At 62.6% G+C, this 15,743-nt stretch overlaps 1 protein-coding gene across 5 annotated transcripts in view; it reads right to left on the bottom strand.

The window, feature by feature from the left end:
* Window positions 1-1,959: 1,959 nt before the first annotated feature.
* AMZ1 (archaelysin family metallopeptidase 1) overlaps window positions 1,960-15,743 on the bottom strand; it is a 30,286-nt gene continuing 16,502 nt past the window's right edge. For 4 of the 5 annotated variants that reach the window (XM_082714229.1, XM_082714232.1, XM_082714233.1 and 1 more), the window contains exons 3-7: window positions 9,217-9,384; window positions 6,823-6,951; window positions 6,370-6,539; window positions 5,716-5,892; window positions 2,444-4,153 (exon numbers count right to left, since the gene is read on the bottom strand). In XM_082714229.1, the coding sequence (XP_082570355.1) occupies window positions 3,596-4,153; window positions 5,716-5,892; window positions 6,370-6,539; window positions 6,823-6,951; window positions 9,217-9,384 (1,202 nt within the window). In that variant the 3' untranslated portion in view covers window positions 2,444-3,595. Of the gene's footprint in view, window positions 4,154-5,715; window positions 5,893-6,369; window positions 6,540-6,822; window positions 6,952-9,216; window positions 9,385-15,743 lie in introns of all 5 variants that reach the window. The other variant, XM_082714231.1, reaches the window with a different exon arrangement.

The following is a 15,743-nucleotide window of genomic DNA, read 5'->3' as shown; positions in this document are numbered from 1 at the left end:
CCATGTGTTGCCAAAAGTCCAAATGAGGGAAAAGACAGGGACATCCACCTCAGACAGGATCCTCCAGCCCAGAAGCCCTCTGCTCGATCGGCTACTTGTTCCAGGAGCAGGTGAGTGTGTCTTCATGTGCCATGTGGGCAGGGAGCTGGTAGCAAGCGGGACTCGGTGTCCTGCCTGGTCCCCGCGGACCTCAGGCCGGTGAGAGACCCACGCCACAGGCTTACAAATGGGAGGTCGAGCACTGTGAGGAACGTGACACGGTGCTCAGCATGTCAGTGGGACCTAGAAGGTCCTATGTTCACCACAGCTGGGAGGTGACACTGAGGCTGCAGTCTAGCCAGAGAGCTGCGGGAGGGAGGGGACAGTGCCAGAGAAGCAGCACAGTGTGGCCCATGTGCAGGAGCGGCCCAAGGACAGGGGACACTGGGCCTGGCCTCGTGGCCAGAACCTCACAAGCGTGTCAAGAGGCTCAGGGTAGCCGCAACTTGGCCTGGCCTCACAGGGAGCCTCGTTGATGGTGTTTCTGGTTCATTCGTTGGGTGCCTGGGGTCATTTCTGACCCAGGAGGTGGAGGTCGGCTGCAGGTCAGCTGGGGCACAGGCTGCGCCCTTGAGCCACCTCTGGTGAGCGACTCCGCGGGTCACATGGGTCAACATGTGCAGGTAGACTGACCGCCTCGTGGCCCCTGGAAGTTTTTTTGGAAAATTGCTTTTTTAAACCTGTGACTAGCTTGTTTTCATTTGCGTCTGTGCCCAAGAATAGAGTTCAAAAATAGCGTGGGTGTTCCGGGTGCTCGTGAGTCCAGGTGCTGCTGGGTGGTGCTGGGAAGGGCAGTGGGAGCCGCCTTGGCCGGTTCTGCCCATGACCCCCAGTCACCCTGTGACGTCCGCTCGCTCTCTGAGGGCCTCAAGTGTGCGATCCCCTGGCATCCTTGAAACCCGGTTCCTGTCCATGCATAGCTGCCCCACCGCAAGGGGGAGTCCTCCCGGGCTATAGCGGCCTCCGCAGCCCTGGGTCCAGTTCAAGAGCCCCCCGAGGAAGCCCTGATGTCCTCCCCCCACCATCGGCTTTCCCCGGGGTACTCGGACTCAGCTGAGGCCTTGGCCCCTCTGGACAGACAGTCGCAGAGCCCAAGTCCTGGTGCCCTTGCCCCAGAGTGCTGCCCCCAAGCCACGTGCTGTGGCAGCCAGAGCCTCCCGGGAAACTCGGAGCTGGGGACCCCGACTTCCCTTCCTGCTCAGCCTTCCCCTGCATGCTTCCGCAGAGCTGGAAGCAGATGGGCCAGTGTGCCCTCCAGCCTCGCAGCCTGGGACAAGTGACGGGCACACATCCCTGCTGCCTAGACGGACCTGCTCGAAGGGGCTGGTTCTTTGCAGGAAGATGGGCCTGTCCCTTCCCGGGTAGATTGGGGTCCTCAGCTGCCCCTGCCTGTCGAGTCCGAAAGCAGCTTCTCAAGGCCCCGGGCTCAGACCTTGAATGTGGGCGCGTGTGCACACCCCTGGAATGGTGTAGCTGCTCTTTTGAACTTGATAGGATCTAAATTTGGACTCTTAGGTTCAACATTAGCTGCTTGGCCAAGGCATGGCATGTTTGGGGTTATTTTTAAGCCTTTTCGAGAGTTCATTCCTCTTGAAAAGGTCTGAATCCGCTGTCCCATGAGACTGTTACCAGGCCCACAGCCACCTTCTGACCCATACTCTGGCACCGTGCGGGGGTGAAGCAGCGAGGCCCTCCTGTGCCCGCAGGGTGCACCCGGGGGGCAGGGAGGAGTGGCCACCGGGAGAGGAGGCTGCCGCCATACCCACCTTCATCAGAACTGTTTAGATGGGTGCTGAAGCTGCTTCGGAAGGCTCGGGAGTCACCATACACGTGATGTCTTGACCGCGGAGTATCTTTAGCCCCATGTGGGACTCACGGGGACCGGGGACGGATACAGAGCTTGAAGGCAATACAGTCCACTTTGTATGTTTATTAACAAAAACCAGGCCCCTAGGGAGCCATGGTGTGTCGATACCCAGTTCCACTCACATAACGTGTGCCACCGCCCCGGGGACTGTCCCAGAGTGCCCCCCCACCCCTCCAGCCTCCTTAATGCCAGAAGGAACCTCTGTTCCTCCAAGTTTTATTCTCACAATGTTCCCCTCCAGCAGCTGGCTTTCAAACCACTGTCCCTTTGCAGCCCGGAGGCAGAGCAGACAGGCCGCCACCCCCATGGCCCAGGCTCCGCCCCGAGTGCTCCCTCCCCACATCCTAGCTTCTCCACTACCATCTGGAGACCCACCTTTTGCAGAAGACAGAAGGAAACTGGGAAACAGGTAACGTGACCGAGGCAGCAGGAGGGCCCGTCCAAGCCATGCTCACGGATAGGGCAGGTTCCCATTCACCCCAGCTCTGCCTGACGGTGCCACCACCATCCTTAAAGAGAGGGGTCCCAGGACCCCTCCCTGTGAACCTGGGGGTGGCTTTGCTGAGGTACAGGAGCAGCGGCATTTTGGGGTGCTCCCGGAGGTCCTGGGCCCATGGGCCTGAGCCCCAGGAGCCAGCCCTCCATGCAGCCGACCTTCCTTCCTACAGACTCTGCCCCCAATGCAAATGCCTTAGCTCTAAGCGCAGGGTTGGGGCTTTAAGGCACGAACGATGGTTGGGGGCTGTGTTCACGGCAACAGCTCCCCAGGCACAAGCCTTCCTCTGCTGGCTTCTCCCCATTTCCCTCCCTGACCTCCTAGTCATGGAGATGCCTGTGGCCCCCAGGACCCTGACCTGGAGCCCACACCTGCGCTCAGTGCTTTGCGGGCCTGGGACCCTGTGCTCCTACCTGGAGTCTGCAGACAGGAAGCTTCAGGCCTGCTTGCTGGGGAAGGAGATCCTCGAAATGGGTTGTATTTTGCAGCTTTTCTTAGGAAAGCCCCCAGACTGTAAAGCTAGCCCCAGAGTGTAAGAGCACCCCTGTCTGGTCTCTTTCCAGGAGGGAGACATAGCTGTAGGCGCACTGCTGGGGGCCGGGAACCTTCCCTCTGCTGCTACACAGACACACAGAACTAGGACGGAGCTGGCAGACACCCATGCACGCCCAAGCTTCAGCTCAGGAAACGTGTGACAGAAGCAAAGGGACACAGACACCCCAGATAAGCTGGCCACCTCGGCCCAGCCCTCATGAAAAGGAGTCCAAAGAGTCCACGACGACCCCGTAAATGCCAGAACCTGAGACCCCAGCGGCGCCCCTTGTCCGCAGCCCACACTGCTCTCACCACTGCAGGGGACAGCAGGTGACCAGGTCAGGGACACGGAGGGCCTCGGTCACTGCGACCCTGCCCGGCAGCCTCTGCAGGCACCGCGTGCAGCCTGAGGCTCAGAAGGCTGGGCCAGCCCTGCCTGCATGGGGTTGGCCAAACCGTAAGCCCCTCACTTCCCCGGGGCATGCAGCCTGGCTTCTGCCCCAGGCAGCCTCTGCTCCAGTGGGGCGGGCGAGGGAGGCCCAGAGTCCCCAGTGCCGTCCATGCTGGGCCTGAAGACTCTCTGCTGGTACCCTGGGGACCGGACCCAGGACTGCCGCTGATCCTGGGGGTGCACGGCGACAGACGGATGGGCTTCCGGGTTAATTCTCCTCCGCTCTCCAGCGACAGGGGGACGACCCCGCCCTGGCCAGTCTGCGCGTGCTCAGCTTCCTCCGCAGGGAGGAGAGCGTGCCCCCCAGGACCCTGCGCAGCCCCAGGCCATCGCGGCTGCAGGGCAGGCCGGGCCGGGGTGCGGGGAGCTGCCCCGTGAACATCCCCCACCCAGCCAAGGCATCCACAGCCCCGTCCACCTGGGCCAGATCCTCCTCTGTCACCTCCCGCTCCAGGGCCCGGATGCACAGCGCCAGCCACTGCCTGTGCTCCTCGATGGCTTCGCACGAGGGCCCAAGCTGCGGCGGGCTCTCAGGGATGGCCAGCGAGCCCAGCCCCTCCTCATGCTCCAGCTCCGGCCCCACAGAGAAGCTGTGGCTCCCCACGTCAGGGGTTAGGGGCTCCGACAGGCTGCTGCCCGGCTCTGACGCGCTCCCGCAGCTCAGACCCGAGTCTGTGCTGCCGGGCAGGGTGTCCGCCGCAGACGCCGCCCCCGCATCCTGGCTGGTTCGAGTCCGCATCCCCGCTTGAGTCCAGGCGTAAAGTCTCTGGGAGGGAGAGACAGAGGCTGGGCTGTGTGGCTGCCGCCACTTGAGCCAGAGTGTTGCCCTAAGACCCAGCCCCTTTGTGGGGGACCACCCTGCCCCCACCAGCCCGGGCCCCCCAGGGCTCCCGATGCAAACACTTAGAAGCCGCGCATGCCTGAAGTTCAATTTAACTCACACTGTATTAAGAGCAATAAATACTCAGAACTTCTCCTGCACATGGTCTTACTTTTCTGATCTTTGCTCTCACTTCTGTCTGGTGTCTGCATGGTGAACACATCTGTGACCACGTGCTAGATACCCCTTCCCAGCACTGCTCCCAGTATCCCCCACACCCCTCTGAGGCTTGGTCGGTGTTTCCAGCACCCCACTGACCGGAACAAGGGGACAGCAAGGACTGTTCCCCGCCCAGCCCTCCATCAGCACACGGTCACTGCCAGAGCGTCCAGGGACCGACCCGGGTTCCAGGGCCCCCGTCCTCCTCCTCCTCCTCTGAGCCCCTCCAGTCACATGGGTGAGGCTCCAGAACAGGCTCCCTTCCTGGGCAGGGGTGTGTGCAGAAGGGGGGAGCGCCGGGTCAGGGGAACACAGGCCTGAGGAGGGACACAAGTGAAGACACCCCTGCTTTTCATCAGCCAGAGCCAGCCACCTTCCCTACAGGTGCCCTGCAGCGTGAGCCCACGCCCCCTAAGTCCTCAGTAGGGCTGTGTTGCGGGGGGGGCTTCCACCTGGACTGGAGAGCCCATTTCCCAGTCACCCAGAAAAGATCTGCATCGGGAGGCAGCTCTGGAACTTGGAAACACCCAGCCTGCTAGGTCAGCAGTCGTCAAAGTGGGGTCCCTGCGCGGCAGCACTCCTAGGAGCCTGAGAGAGGCAGGCCCTCCCGTCCAGAGGGGCGAGGTCAGAAACTCCCTCCTGAGAACCTGTCCAAAATGGAGTCTGGCATTCCCCACCTTCACCAGAAAACCACCACTTATGGCCTCCCCCAGGACAGTGGTGAAGCCCTCTCCCTGGGTCCCTGGGCCCCTGGACGGGCCTGGGACCCTGCTGCGGGCAGCGCCTTGAGGCGACAGCAGAGGGCAGCATTGACCCGCAAGCTTGGCCTGGCCACCTCCCCAGCGCCTGCAAGGGCTTCCTCCTCCCAGGGGCTGGCCTGGCAGACTGGGGGGAAGCTGGAGGGGGCAGCTTGGGCCCTGTGCGATGCCAGAGGGGCCCTGAGCAGATGCAGGAAGTGTTAGGATAGGCCCAGCACCTGACCAGCGCTCAGAGAGCGTGGCCTGAGAGAAAAAAACCATCTGCCCCTCTTCCCTCCCAGAGAGCAGCAACCTGATAGCCACAGCCCCCATTACTGGGTGCAGACCATGGGCCTGGCGCCCGGCGAGGGCCATGAACACTGCCCAGCACCAGCAGGAGGCCAGGAGGTTGGCACAGGGGTCTGTTTCACTTGGCCTGAAGGTCTCGCCCACAGGGCCCAACTCTCGGCCTGCTGCCCCCTGAGCCCCATGCACGAGGCCTGCTAGGGCACTCAGATGCCCTCTCTCCCTGCCAGCGCGCCGGCGGCTCACCTTGTACCTGTCGACGAGCTTGAAGCCGAGGACGTGCTGCAGCTTCCGCAGACAGATGGGACAGAGGTCCAGGGGCCGCCGCAGGGCCTCATCCAGGCTGAGCGCCCCCTGCATGAGGCAGTGCAGCCAGCGGCAGTTCCCCAGCCCCAGGAGATGGCAGAGCTCATGACACGTGACCTGAGGGAGACCACATAGCAGCATTGCCCTTGCCGCCGTGACCCCGGCCACCAGCCAGGCCCCCAATGCTGGGGTCGGCGCCCATAGGAGCCCCCATGGCCAGGAAGCAGGCCCTGTGCCCTCGCCCCTGCTCCCGACGGCACAGGGCACAGGTGGGCAGCTCCGGAGCACCCAGGGCCCACCCAGCACGGGAGCTGGGGCAGCAAACAGGTTCACACCCCAACCCTGCCTACTCCCAGCTGCGTGAGCTCAGGCAAAGGTGTGGGCGGCTCCAAGCCCTATTGTCTGTGCTCTGGACAGCCTGGCCTTCGGCATGGGGCTGTTTGGAGCGCTCAGGCCCTTCTGGCTGATTGCCCATCCTCAGCAGCGGCCTGAACTCACCAGAGCCCCCGGGCCTTCCATCCTCTTGCTGCCCCATCTCCTCCCCGCCCCCCCCCACCCCGTGCACTGACCCCACGCCCTGGCCTCCCTGCCCACCTTGCAGCACTGGACCATCCCCAGGGCACTGAAGCACACAGTTGGGCCTCCGTCCTGCCCGGGAGTCACAGGGTCATCTGTGGCCACCTCCACCAAGGCTGGATCAGAGGCGCGGGGTCCCGATGGCAAGAGATCCCCCGAGAACCGGGCAAAGCTGCAGACGCCTACCTCTGGGAGAAACAGAGACACAAGGCGGCATCTCACGGGGAGCCTGGGAGCAAAGCCACCCTGTCCTTGGGATACATGGGTCCTGGAGCCCGGCCCTGCCAGCGCGCCTCCACAAAGGCCACCGCGAGGTCCCTGCCCGAGAAGAGGCAGGACTTGGGGGTAGGGTGTTGTCCTCCCAGGAGAGTTGGGGCTCGCATGGACTTGCTGCCCCACCCCTGCACCCCAGGGTGCGCCCACCCACCCCTAAGCACGGCTGGGGCAGGGGCTGCTGGGGCGCCGGCTCACCGTGGCCTGGAAGGAACTTGCCGAAGGTGAAGCTCCAGGCCTCACAAGGGTACAGGTCAGACAGCGTGAGGCCCAGCACGCACAGCGCATCCCCCGGCTTGCTGTTCTTCAGGAAAGACAGGATGCCGTCTGCAAGGGGAGAGGGCCCGAGGGGCGGTGAGGGGGCGGCCAGGCCCCCGTCTCCCCAGCCCAGGTTCCGGGCTGTTCTCTTCCTCTGCCTGTGGCCAGGCCCTCCCTAAGTCAGGTACAAGCTGGCCACATTCCACAAGAAGCTTATGGTCCGAGGTGGGAAGTCCCAGCAGCCACACTGCACAACACAGAGCAGGAGCCACAGGCCTGGGCCTCAGGGTCAGGCAGCCAGGGTCACGTGAGCAGGCCCTCAGGGTCTCCATTTCCAAAACTCAGAAGAGCTGGCTCGGATGGGGTAGTTGAGAGGCCCAGATACATCCCAGTGGGGACGCCAGGAAGGCCACTTGACCAATGGGACCAGTGTTCAGGGGACAGTGCCCCGGCAGCCACCAGATACAGCAAGAGCCCCAGAGACCCATGTATCCGAGTCCCCAGGGCCTGTGAATGTGCTGCCTCATAAAGCAGCAGGGATGCTGTGGACATGATTAAATTAAAAGCCTTAAAAACCAGAAGTTACTCTGGATTTTCTGGGTGGGCTCAGGGCAGTCATTAGGATCTTCAGAGGACGAGGCAGAGAGGATCAGAGAGACCTGAAGGTGATGGTGGTGGGCAGAGACCAGCAGTCCAGGACCAAGCCTCGAGCAGGGCTGTGTCCCGTAGGCAGGGGCAAAGAGCCAGCAAGGTCTAGGACCAGAAGAGGGTCTCAGTGGCCAAACCTGAAACCTGGCACACAGGAAGGACCCACCAGCATCAGGACAGCACATGCCCCAGCCAAGAACTCCCTGCCCCCCTGAAAAGTCTGTGCCCGTAATGGGCTCCTTGTTAATGCACACTGGGGACTGTGAGCTCGCCTCCTGCCGAGGAGAACCAGATAAGCCGAGTGAAACGCAAAAAAGCTTCTTAAAGTGTCCTAGGTAGGGTGGCGATGGCCACAGGGGACACCAAGCCCATCCTGGGGAGGGGGGGTTCAAAGCAAACTTTTCTCCTGGTCACGGTGGCGACTAGGTTACAGGTGTGGTCGTCAAGGCTCACAGAGCTGTTACAAAGGGACAATTTCCCTACACGTGAATTATGCCTCCGTAAACAGGATTTAAGAAAAACCAGAGACCTGATGAGAAATCAGAACAGGGATGGGGGGAGAGGATTGGAGCAGGAAGCTTAAGGCTGAGCTGCTTCTGGGATTGGTCCGGGTGCGGGGAGTGCAGGCTGGACTCCCAGGGCCGTGGGTGGCCCGGAAAAACTGCCCACCTCTGTCTCGGGCACCACCTGCCCGTACCTGGCAGAGGACATTCAGAAGCCTCCCTAGAGCCGATCACATCGTCCCAGGCCACGAGTTCTTCTCAAAGTTAAACTAACTTTCCAATTAAGATGGCTAACGATGAAAAATAACAAGAGATGCCGACAGACAGAGCGAGCAGAGAACCACGGGCGCGCTCCAGGTGGTGGAAGCAGCCCTCCCAGCAGCCCCGTTCATGGTTTGAATACAGAGCTTAAATTCCAGCAGAAGTCGGTATTTTTAGAAGTGACACTGATGGTTTGAGAAAGAATCCATGAGAAACTATAGAAATGCACAAGAGGAGAAGTGAAATGCAGAATTCGGGGCACGGGGTCACGGCGTGCATGGTGCGGTGGGGGGGATCGGTCAGGGGCACCAAGAAGGTACCAGACCGAGGGGAGGTAAACGCACAGGGGAGGTATTGCACATCCAGGTAGAGCCCCGAGTGGGAAGGAAGAGCACCGCTGGGGGTTCCCGCCGCTGACGAAAGACCCCGGTGCACCCCAGACATGGCATTTGCCCCTGCTGGGGGCCCCTAGACTTGTGTCGGGCTGTCCCATGCATCTGAGAGGCTCCGGTCCATCTGTGCCACACACCCCTTCCCCCGCCCGCCGCTCTTGAGCTGCCAGCAACCCTGGGGATTTGCGGGGGGCAGGGAGGGGTCTTCTGGACGCACACAAGACTAAAGGCTGGAGCGAGGCCGTGCAATGCAGCGAGCAGCCGGAGGAGGGCTTGCTTCACTGGCCTGGCGCGCCCTGGGGCTTCCCCGTGGACTCGGGGCTGGGAGTCCCGCCCCACACCCGCGGGAGAGGGAAGGCAACTCTGCCCCACCCTCCCCCGCCTAAGGCTGGGAAATAGAGGCTCCCCCAGCAAAGAGGGGGAAGGGATTCCTGCCTTCCCCCGGGGGGGTCTTCCTCCCGCCCTCCTCTGCCTCCTGGAAAGGGCCCCATGCAAAGTGGCAGAGGCTGCGCCCCGCCGCGCTTGCCCACCTGTGTGCAGCTGGAGCCTGTCCGAGTCCTGGCTGGGACGCGAGCAGCAGTGAATGGACGCGGCCGCCACCGAGGGCAGGCAGCGGACCTGCAAGCCCAAGAAGAAGGCCTCCGTGCAGTTCCTCAGGTGCTCCAGCAAACCGCTGCCCGCCGGACCCTCGCTCAGATCTGGGGGCGGGGCAGTGCATCAGCCGCCCGGGCCCCCACCAGTCACACCCAGCAACCCCCCCCAGTACCCAGCACCCCAGCACCCCAGCACCAGTGTCCCAGCACCCCCAGCACCCCTGCCAACACACAGCACCCCAGCACCCAGCACACCCCCAGTGCCAGGCACCCCAGCCCCCAGCAACCCAACACCCTGGCCAGCACCCCCCACCACACCCCAGCACCCACCAGCACCTCTGCTAGCACCCCAGCACCAGCACCCCAGCACCTCAGCCAGTGCCCCAGAACCCCAACACCCCCACTAGCATCCAGCACCCTGCCAGCACCCCTACAGGCACCAGTACCCCAGCCAGCACCCCTGCAAGTACCCCAGCACTGCAGCCAGCACCTAGTAACCTCCTGTCAGCACCACGGCACCTCTACCAGCATACAGCATCTGCCACTAGCACCCCTGCTAGCACCCAACATCCCCGCTAGCACCCAGGACCACCACCTATTAGCATCCCAGCACCACCTGCCAGCACCTGAGCACCCCTGCCAACACTTCTGCTAGCACCCAGCACACCCACCAGCACCCCAGCAACCCTGCCAGGATCGAGTGCCCCCTTCAGCGCCCAGCACTCCCACCAACATCCAGCACCACTGCCAGTACCCCAATACCCTCACTAGCACCATAGCAACACAACCAGCACCCCAGCACCTCAGCAAGTGCCCCAGGACCCTCACTAGTACCCAGGAACCCACCAGCATCCCTGCTACTATGTAGCACCTTAGCACCCACATTATCACCCAGCACCAAGTACCCACACCAGCAAGGACATACACCCAGCCAGCACCCCTGCTGACACCAAGCACTCCAGTACCCCACCAGCAATCTGGCACCCCCGCCAGCACCCCCGCTAGTACCCAGCACCCTAGCACTCCCACTAGCACCCAGCACTCCCACTAGCACTCCCCCACCCCAACCCCTGCCAGCATCCTGCGAGCACCCAGCACCCCAGCACCACACCAGTAACCAATACCTCCAACACCCCAGCACCCCCACTAGCACCCCAGCAATCCCACCAGAACCACTGCTAGTACCCAGCACCCCAGCACCCCTGCCAGCATCTCAGCACTCCCACCAGTACCCCAACAACCCCATCAGCACCCCAGCATCCCCCACTAGCACCCCAGCACATCCTGCCAGCACCCCTGCCAGCAATGTTGCTAGTACCCAGCACCCCAGCACCCCCACCAACACTTCAGCAACCCCACTGACACCTCAGCACCCCTGCCAGCACCCCTGCCAGCACCCTGCTAGCACCCAGCAACCCCACCAGTACCCTAACACCATTACCCACACCCCAGCACACCGCTAGCACCACCATTAGCACCACCATTAGCACCCCAGCACTCCCACCAGACACCTGACACACCCACCAGCATTCCAGCAACCCCCGCCAGCACCCTGCTAGCACCAAGCACCCCAGCACCTCCCACCAGAACCCTAACATCCCCACCAGCATCCCAGCACACGTGCCAGCACCCCTGCTAACACCAGCACACCAGCAACCACACTAGCACTCCAGCAACCCCACTAACACCCAGCAACCCCGCCAGGAACCCAGCTTATTGCCAGCACCCCAGCACCCCTGCCAGCACCTCAGCATCCCTGCTAGCACCCCTCTAACACCCAGCACCCTAGGACCCCTGTCAGCACCTTAGCACCCCCACCAGCACCCAGCACCACCATCACCCCAGCATTGCCCGCAGGCACCCCCTGCCCCCACCAGCACCCAGCACACCCACTAGCACTGCAGCACCCCAACAGAACCCCAGCACCATTTGTAACCCAGCATCCCCTACCAGCACCCCAGCACCCTCACTAGCACCTCAGCACCCTCACCAGCACTCCTGCTAGCACCCAGCACCCCCACCAATGCCCCAGCAGCCTTGCCAGCACCTCAGCACCCCTGCCAGCACCCTGCCTGCACCCAGCACCCCAGCACCCCGCCAGCACCACTGCTAGTACCCAGCACCCCAGCACCACTGCCAGCATCTCAGAACACCCGCCAATACCCCAGTACACACCACTAGCACCCAAGCACCCCCCAGCCAGCACCCCATCAGGCACCAAGCACTCCAGCATCGCTGATGGCTCCAAGCACCCCAGAATCTCTTCCAGCACCCCAGCAACCCCACTAGCACCTAGAACCCCCACAAGCAATGCTGCTAGTACCCAGCACCCCAGCACCCCGCCAGCACCTCAGACCCCTGCTAGCATCTTAGAACCCATAGCAGCATCTCAGCACTCACACCAGCACTCAGTACCCCCACTATCACCCAGCACCCCCAGCACCGTATCACTCCTGCCAACACCCCTGCTAGCACCCAACACCCTAGCACCCCCACCCGCACCTCAGCACCCCACCAGGACCCAGACCCCCACCAGAATCCAGCAACCCTTTTGTATACCAGCAACCCCCGCCAGCACCCTAGCACCCCCACCAATACCCCAGCAGCCCCACCAGCACCCCTGCTAGTACCCACCACTCCACCAGCAACTCAGCACCCCCACCAGTGCCCCAGTACCCTCACCAGCACCCCAGCACCCCTTCCAACACCTCAGCACCCCTGTCAGCGACCAGCACCCCCACTACTATAACCCTAGCACACTAGAAACCCCACCAGCACCCTCATTAGCACCCCACCACAACCACCTAGCACCCTAAAACCATTGCCAGCATTCTAGTACCTCCCACTAACACCCCTGCTAGCACCCAGCACTCCAGCACCCCTGCCACCACACCAGCACCCCCCCAGAACCCCAGCACAAACACAAGCACCCCACCACACCCCACCAGCACCCATGCTATCACCCAGTACACAGCCAGCACCCCCACAAGCAACCCAGCAACCCCACCAGCACCCTGCTAGCACCCAGCACCCCAGCACTCCCACCAGCACCCCCACCAGTACCCTAACACCCTCGCCAGTATCCCAGAACTATCTGCCAGCACCCCTGCTAGTACCCAGGCCCCAGCAATCCCATCACCATCTGAACATCCCACCAGCTCCACAGCACACCCGCCAGCAACCCAGCATCCCCACCAGCACCCTAACAGCCCACAGGCCACCCAGTGCCCCCCTCCAGCACCCTGTTAGCACCTAGCACCCCAGCACCCACACCAGCACCACCTGCCAGCACCCCTGCCAGCACCCCTGCTAACACTCAGCAAACCAGTACCCCAGCCAACACCTCAGCACCCCTCCTGCACCCCAGCACTGCTGCCAGTACCCCAGTACCCCACAAGCACCCCCATACCCCCAACAGCACCCTAGCAGACCTGCTAGAACCCAGCACCCCCACTAGCACTGCTGCTAGTACCCAGCACCCCAGCAGCACCACCACCACCTCAGCACCCTCACAAGCACCCTGTTAGCACCAGGCACCCCCACCAGCACCCTAACAACTCCATCTGCATCCCAGCACCACCCTCCAGCAACCTGCTAGTACCCAGAACCCCCATTAGTACCCCAAACCCTCCCACCAGAACCCTAACATTCCCACCAGTATGCCAGCATACCCCATCAGCATCCCTGCTAGCACCCAGCACCCTTGCTAGCATCCATTATCCCAGCACCCCTGCTAGCTCCTGTACTAGCATCAGCACCCCTACAAGCACCCAGTACACTAGCAACACTGCCAGCACCCAGCAACCCCCACCAGCACCTCAGCACCCACACCTGCACCCAGCACCCCCACCAGCACCTCAGTATCCCCTCTAGCACAACACCCCTTCCAGCACCCAACACCCCCACTATCTCCACAGTACCCCAGCACCCCACCAGCATCCTAAGACCCCCGCCAGCATCCCAACACCTCCGCCAGCACCCCGCTAGCACCCAGCGCCCTGGCAAGCACCTCCGCACCCCTCCCAGCACCTCCACAAGCACCCCAGCACCCCCACAAGAACCCATGCTATCACCCAGCACCCCAGTACCCCTACCAGCACCTCAGCAGCCCCGCAAGCAAGCACCCCTGCTAGCACCCAGCACCCTAGCACCTCCACTAGACCTCAGCAATCCTGCCAGCTCCCAGCACCCCCTAGTACCACAGCACCCCCATAAGCACCCCAGCACACCTGTTAGCACCCCAGCACCTCCACCAGCACCCCAGCACCCCACCAGCATCCCTGTTAATATGCAGCACCCTAGTACCCACGCCAGGACCTAATAGCACCCAGCACCCTAGCACCCCCACAAGCACTGCAGCACTCTCAGGGCACCTCAGCATCCCCACTAGCACCCCATCAAACCCACCAGCACCCCAGCACTCCCACTAGCATCCCAGAACCCCCACCAGCACTTCAATACCCCACCAGCACCCCAGTACCCATATCACCACCCCTGCCAGCACCCAGTGTCACCTCCAGCGCCCAGAACTCTGACAGCACCCAGCAGGCCCTCCAGCACCCCCAGGACACTCAGTAGCACACAGAACCTCATACCCAGAACCCATGCTATCATTCAGCACCCCGCCAGCACCACAGCAACCCCCACCAGCACTCCAGTAACCCCACTATCACCCAACACCCCCACCATCAAACCTGCTAGTACCCAACGCCCCCCCAGCACCCTGCTAGCACCCAGCACACCAACACCACAACCAGCACATCCCACCAGCACCCTAACACCCCCACCATCATCCGAACACCACCCGGCAGCACACCCCTAGCACCCAACACCCAGCATCCCCACCATCACCTCAGCACCCCTGCCAGAACCCCAGCATTCCCACACCCCGCCAGAACCAGAGCACCCCTGCTAACACCCAACACCCCAGCCACCCGCCAGTACCTCAGCACACCTGCCACCATACCAGCACAACCACAAGCACTCCAGTACCTCCATGAGGACCCATGCTATCACCCAGCAGCCCAGTACCCCCACCAGTACCTCAACACACCCACCAGCACCCCTGCTAGCACCCAGCAACCCCGCCAGCATCCCTGCTATGACCCAGCACCCCAGCACTCCCACCAGCACCCTGCAATCACTCAGGATGTCAGCACCACCACTAGCACCTCAGTCCCCCCCACCAGCACCCTAGCACCCCCACCAGAATCCCAGCACCTCCTGCCAGCACCGCTGCTAGCACCCAGCACCCACAACAACACCCACAACAGCACCCTAACACCCCACCAACATCCGAACACCAGCTGTGTGCTGGTGCCGGCACCCCTGCACCACCCTGCTAATACCCAGCACCCAGCACTCCAGTACCCCAGCCAGCATCTCTGCATCCTGCTAGCAACCAACACCCCGCAAACCCCAGCAACCCCACTAGCACTCCAGCATCCCCGCCACCACCACTGTTAGTACCCCACACTTCAGGACCCCTGCCAGCCCCTCAGCACTCCTGCCAGAGCCCTAGTCACACTGCCAGCACCCCAGCAACCCCAGCCAGCACCTCAGCAACCCCACTAGCACCCAGCACCCTGCCAGCAGCCCAGCTAATGTCCAGCACCCCGCCAGCACCCAGCAACCCTATTGTACCCCAACACCCCCCACCAGCACCTCAGCACCCCCACCAGCACCCTCGCAACCCCGCCAATACCCCAGCATCCCCGCCAGCACCGCAACAGCTCCGCTAGCACCCCTGCTAGTACCCACCACTCCTGCCAGCAACTCAGCAACCACAGTGGTGGTGCCCCTCCAGCACCACAGAACCCCTGTCAGCAACAACACCCCCACTAGCACCATAGCACACCCCCACTAGCACACTAGAAACCCCACCAGGACCCTCATTAGCCCCCCAGCACACCCAGCCAGCACCCTAACACCCCCGCCAACATTCCAGCACCTCCCGCCAGCATCCCTGTTAGCACCGAGCACTCCAGCACTCCTGCTACTAAACCAGCACCCTGCCAGCACCCCAGCACACCCACAAGCACCCCACCATGCCCCACCAGCACCCATGCTATCACCCAGTACACAGCCAGTACCCCCGCTAGCACCCCAAACCCTCCTTCCAGAACCTTAACATTCCCACCAGCATCCCAGCATGCCCCACCAGCACCCCTGCTAGCATCCAGCTCCCCAGCACCCCACCAGCACCCCAGCATCCTAAGACCCTGTCCACATCCTAGCATACCCCACCAGCACCCCTGCTAGCATCCAGCACCCCAGCACCTCCACTAGCACCCCAGCACCACACCAGCACCCTAAAACCCCACTGGCATCCCTGAACCCCCCATGAGCACCCTGCTAGCACCCAGCACTCCAGAACCCCACTAACACCCATGCAACCCCGCTAGCCCCCTGCTAACACCAAGCACCCCAGCAACCCCACCAGCACCCCAGCACCTCCTCTAACA

This window comes from Mustela nivalis (genome assembly GCF_964662115.1).
Source record: "Mustela nivalis genome assembly, chromosome: 19".
In the NCBI taxonomy this organism is placed as follows: Eukaryota; Metazoa; Chordata; class Mammalia; order Carnivora; family Mustelidae; genus Mustela; species Mustela nivalis.
This window is presented reverse-complemented; position numbering and strand designations above follow the sequence as displayed.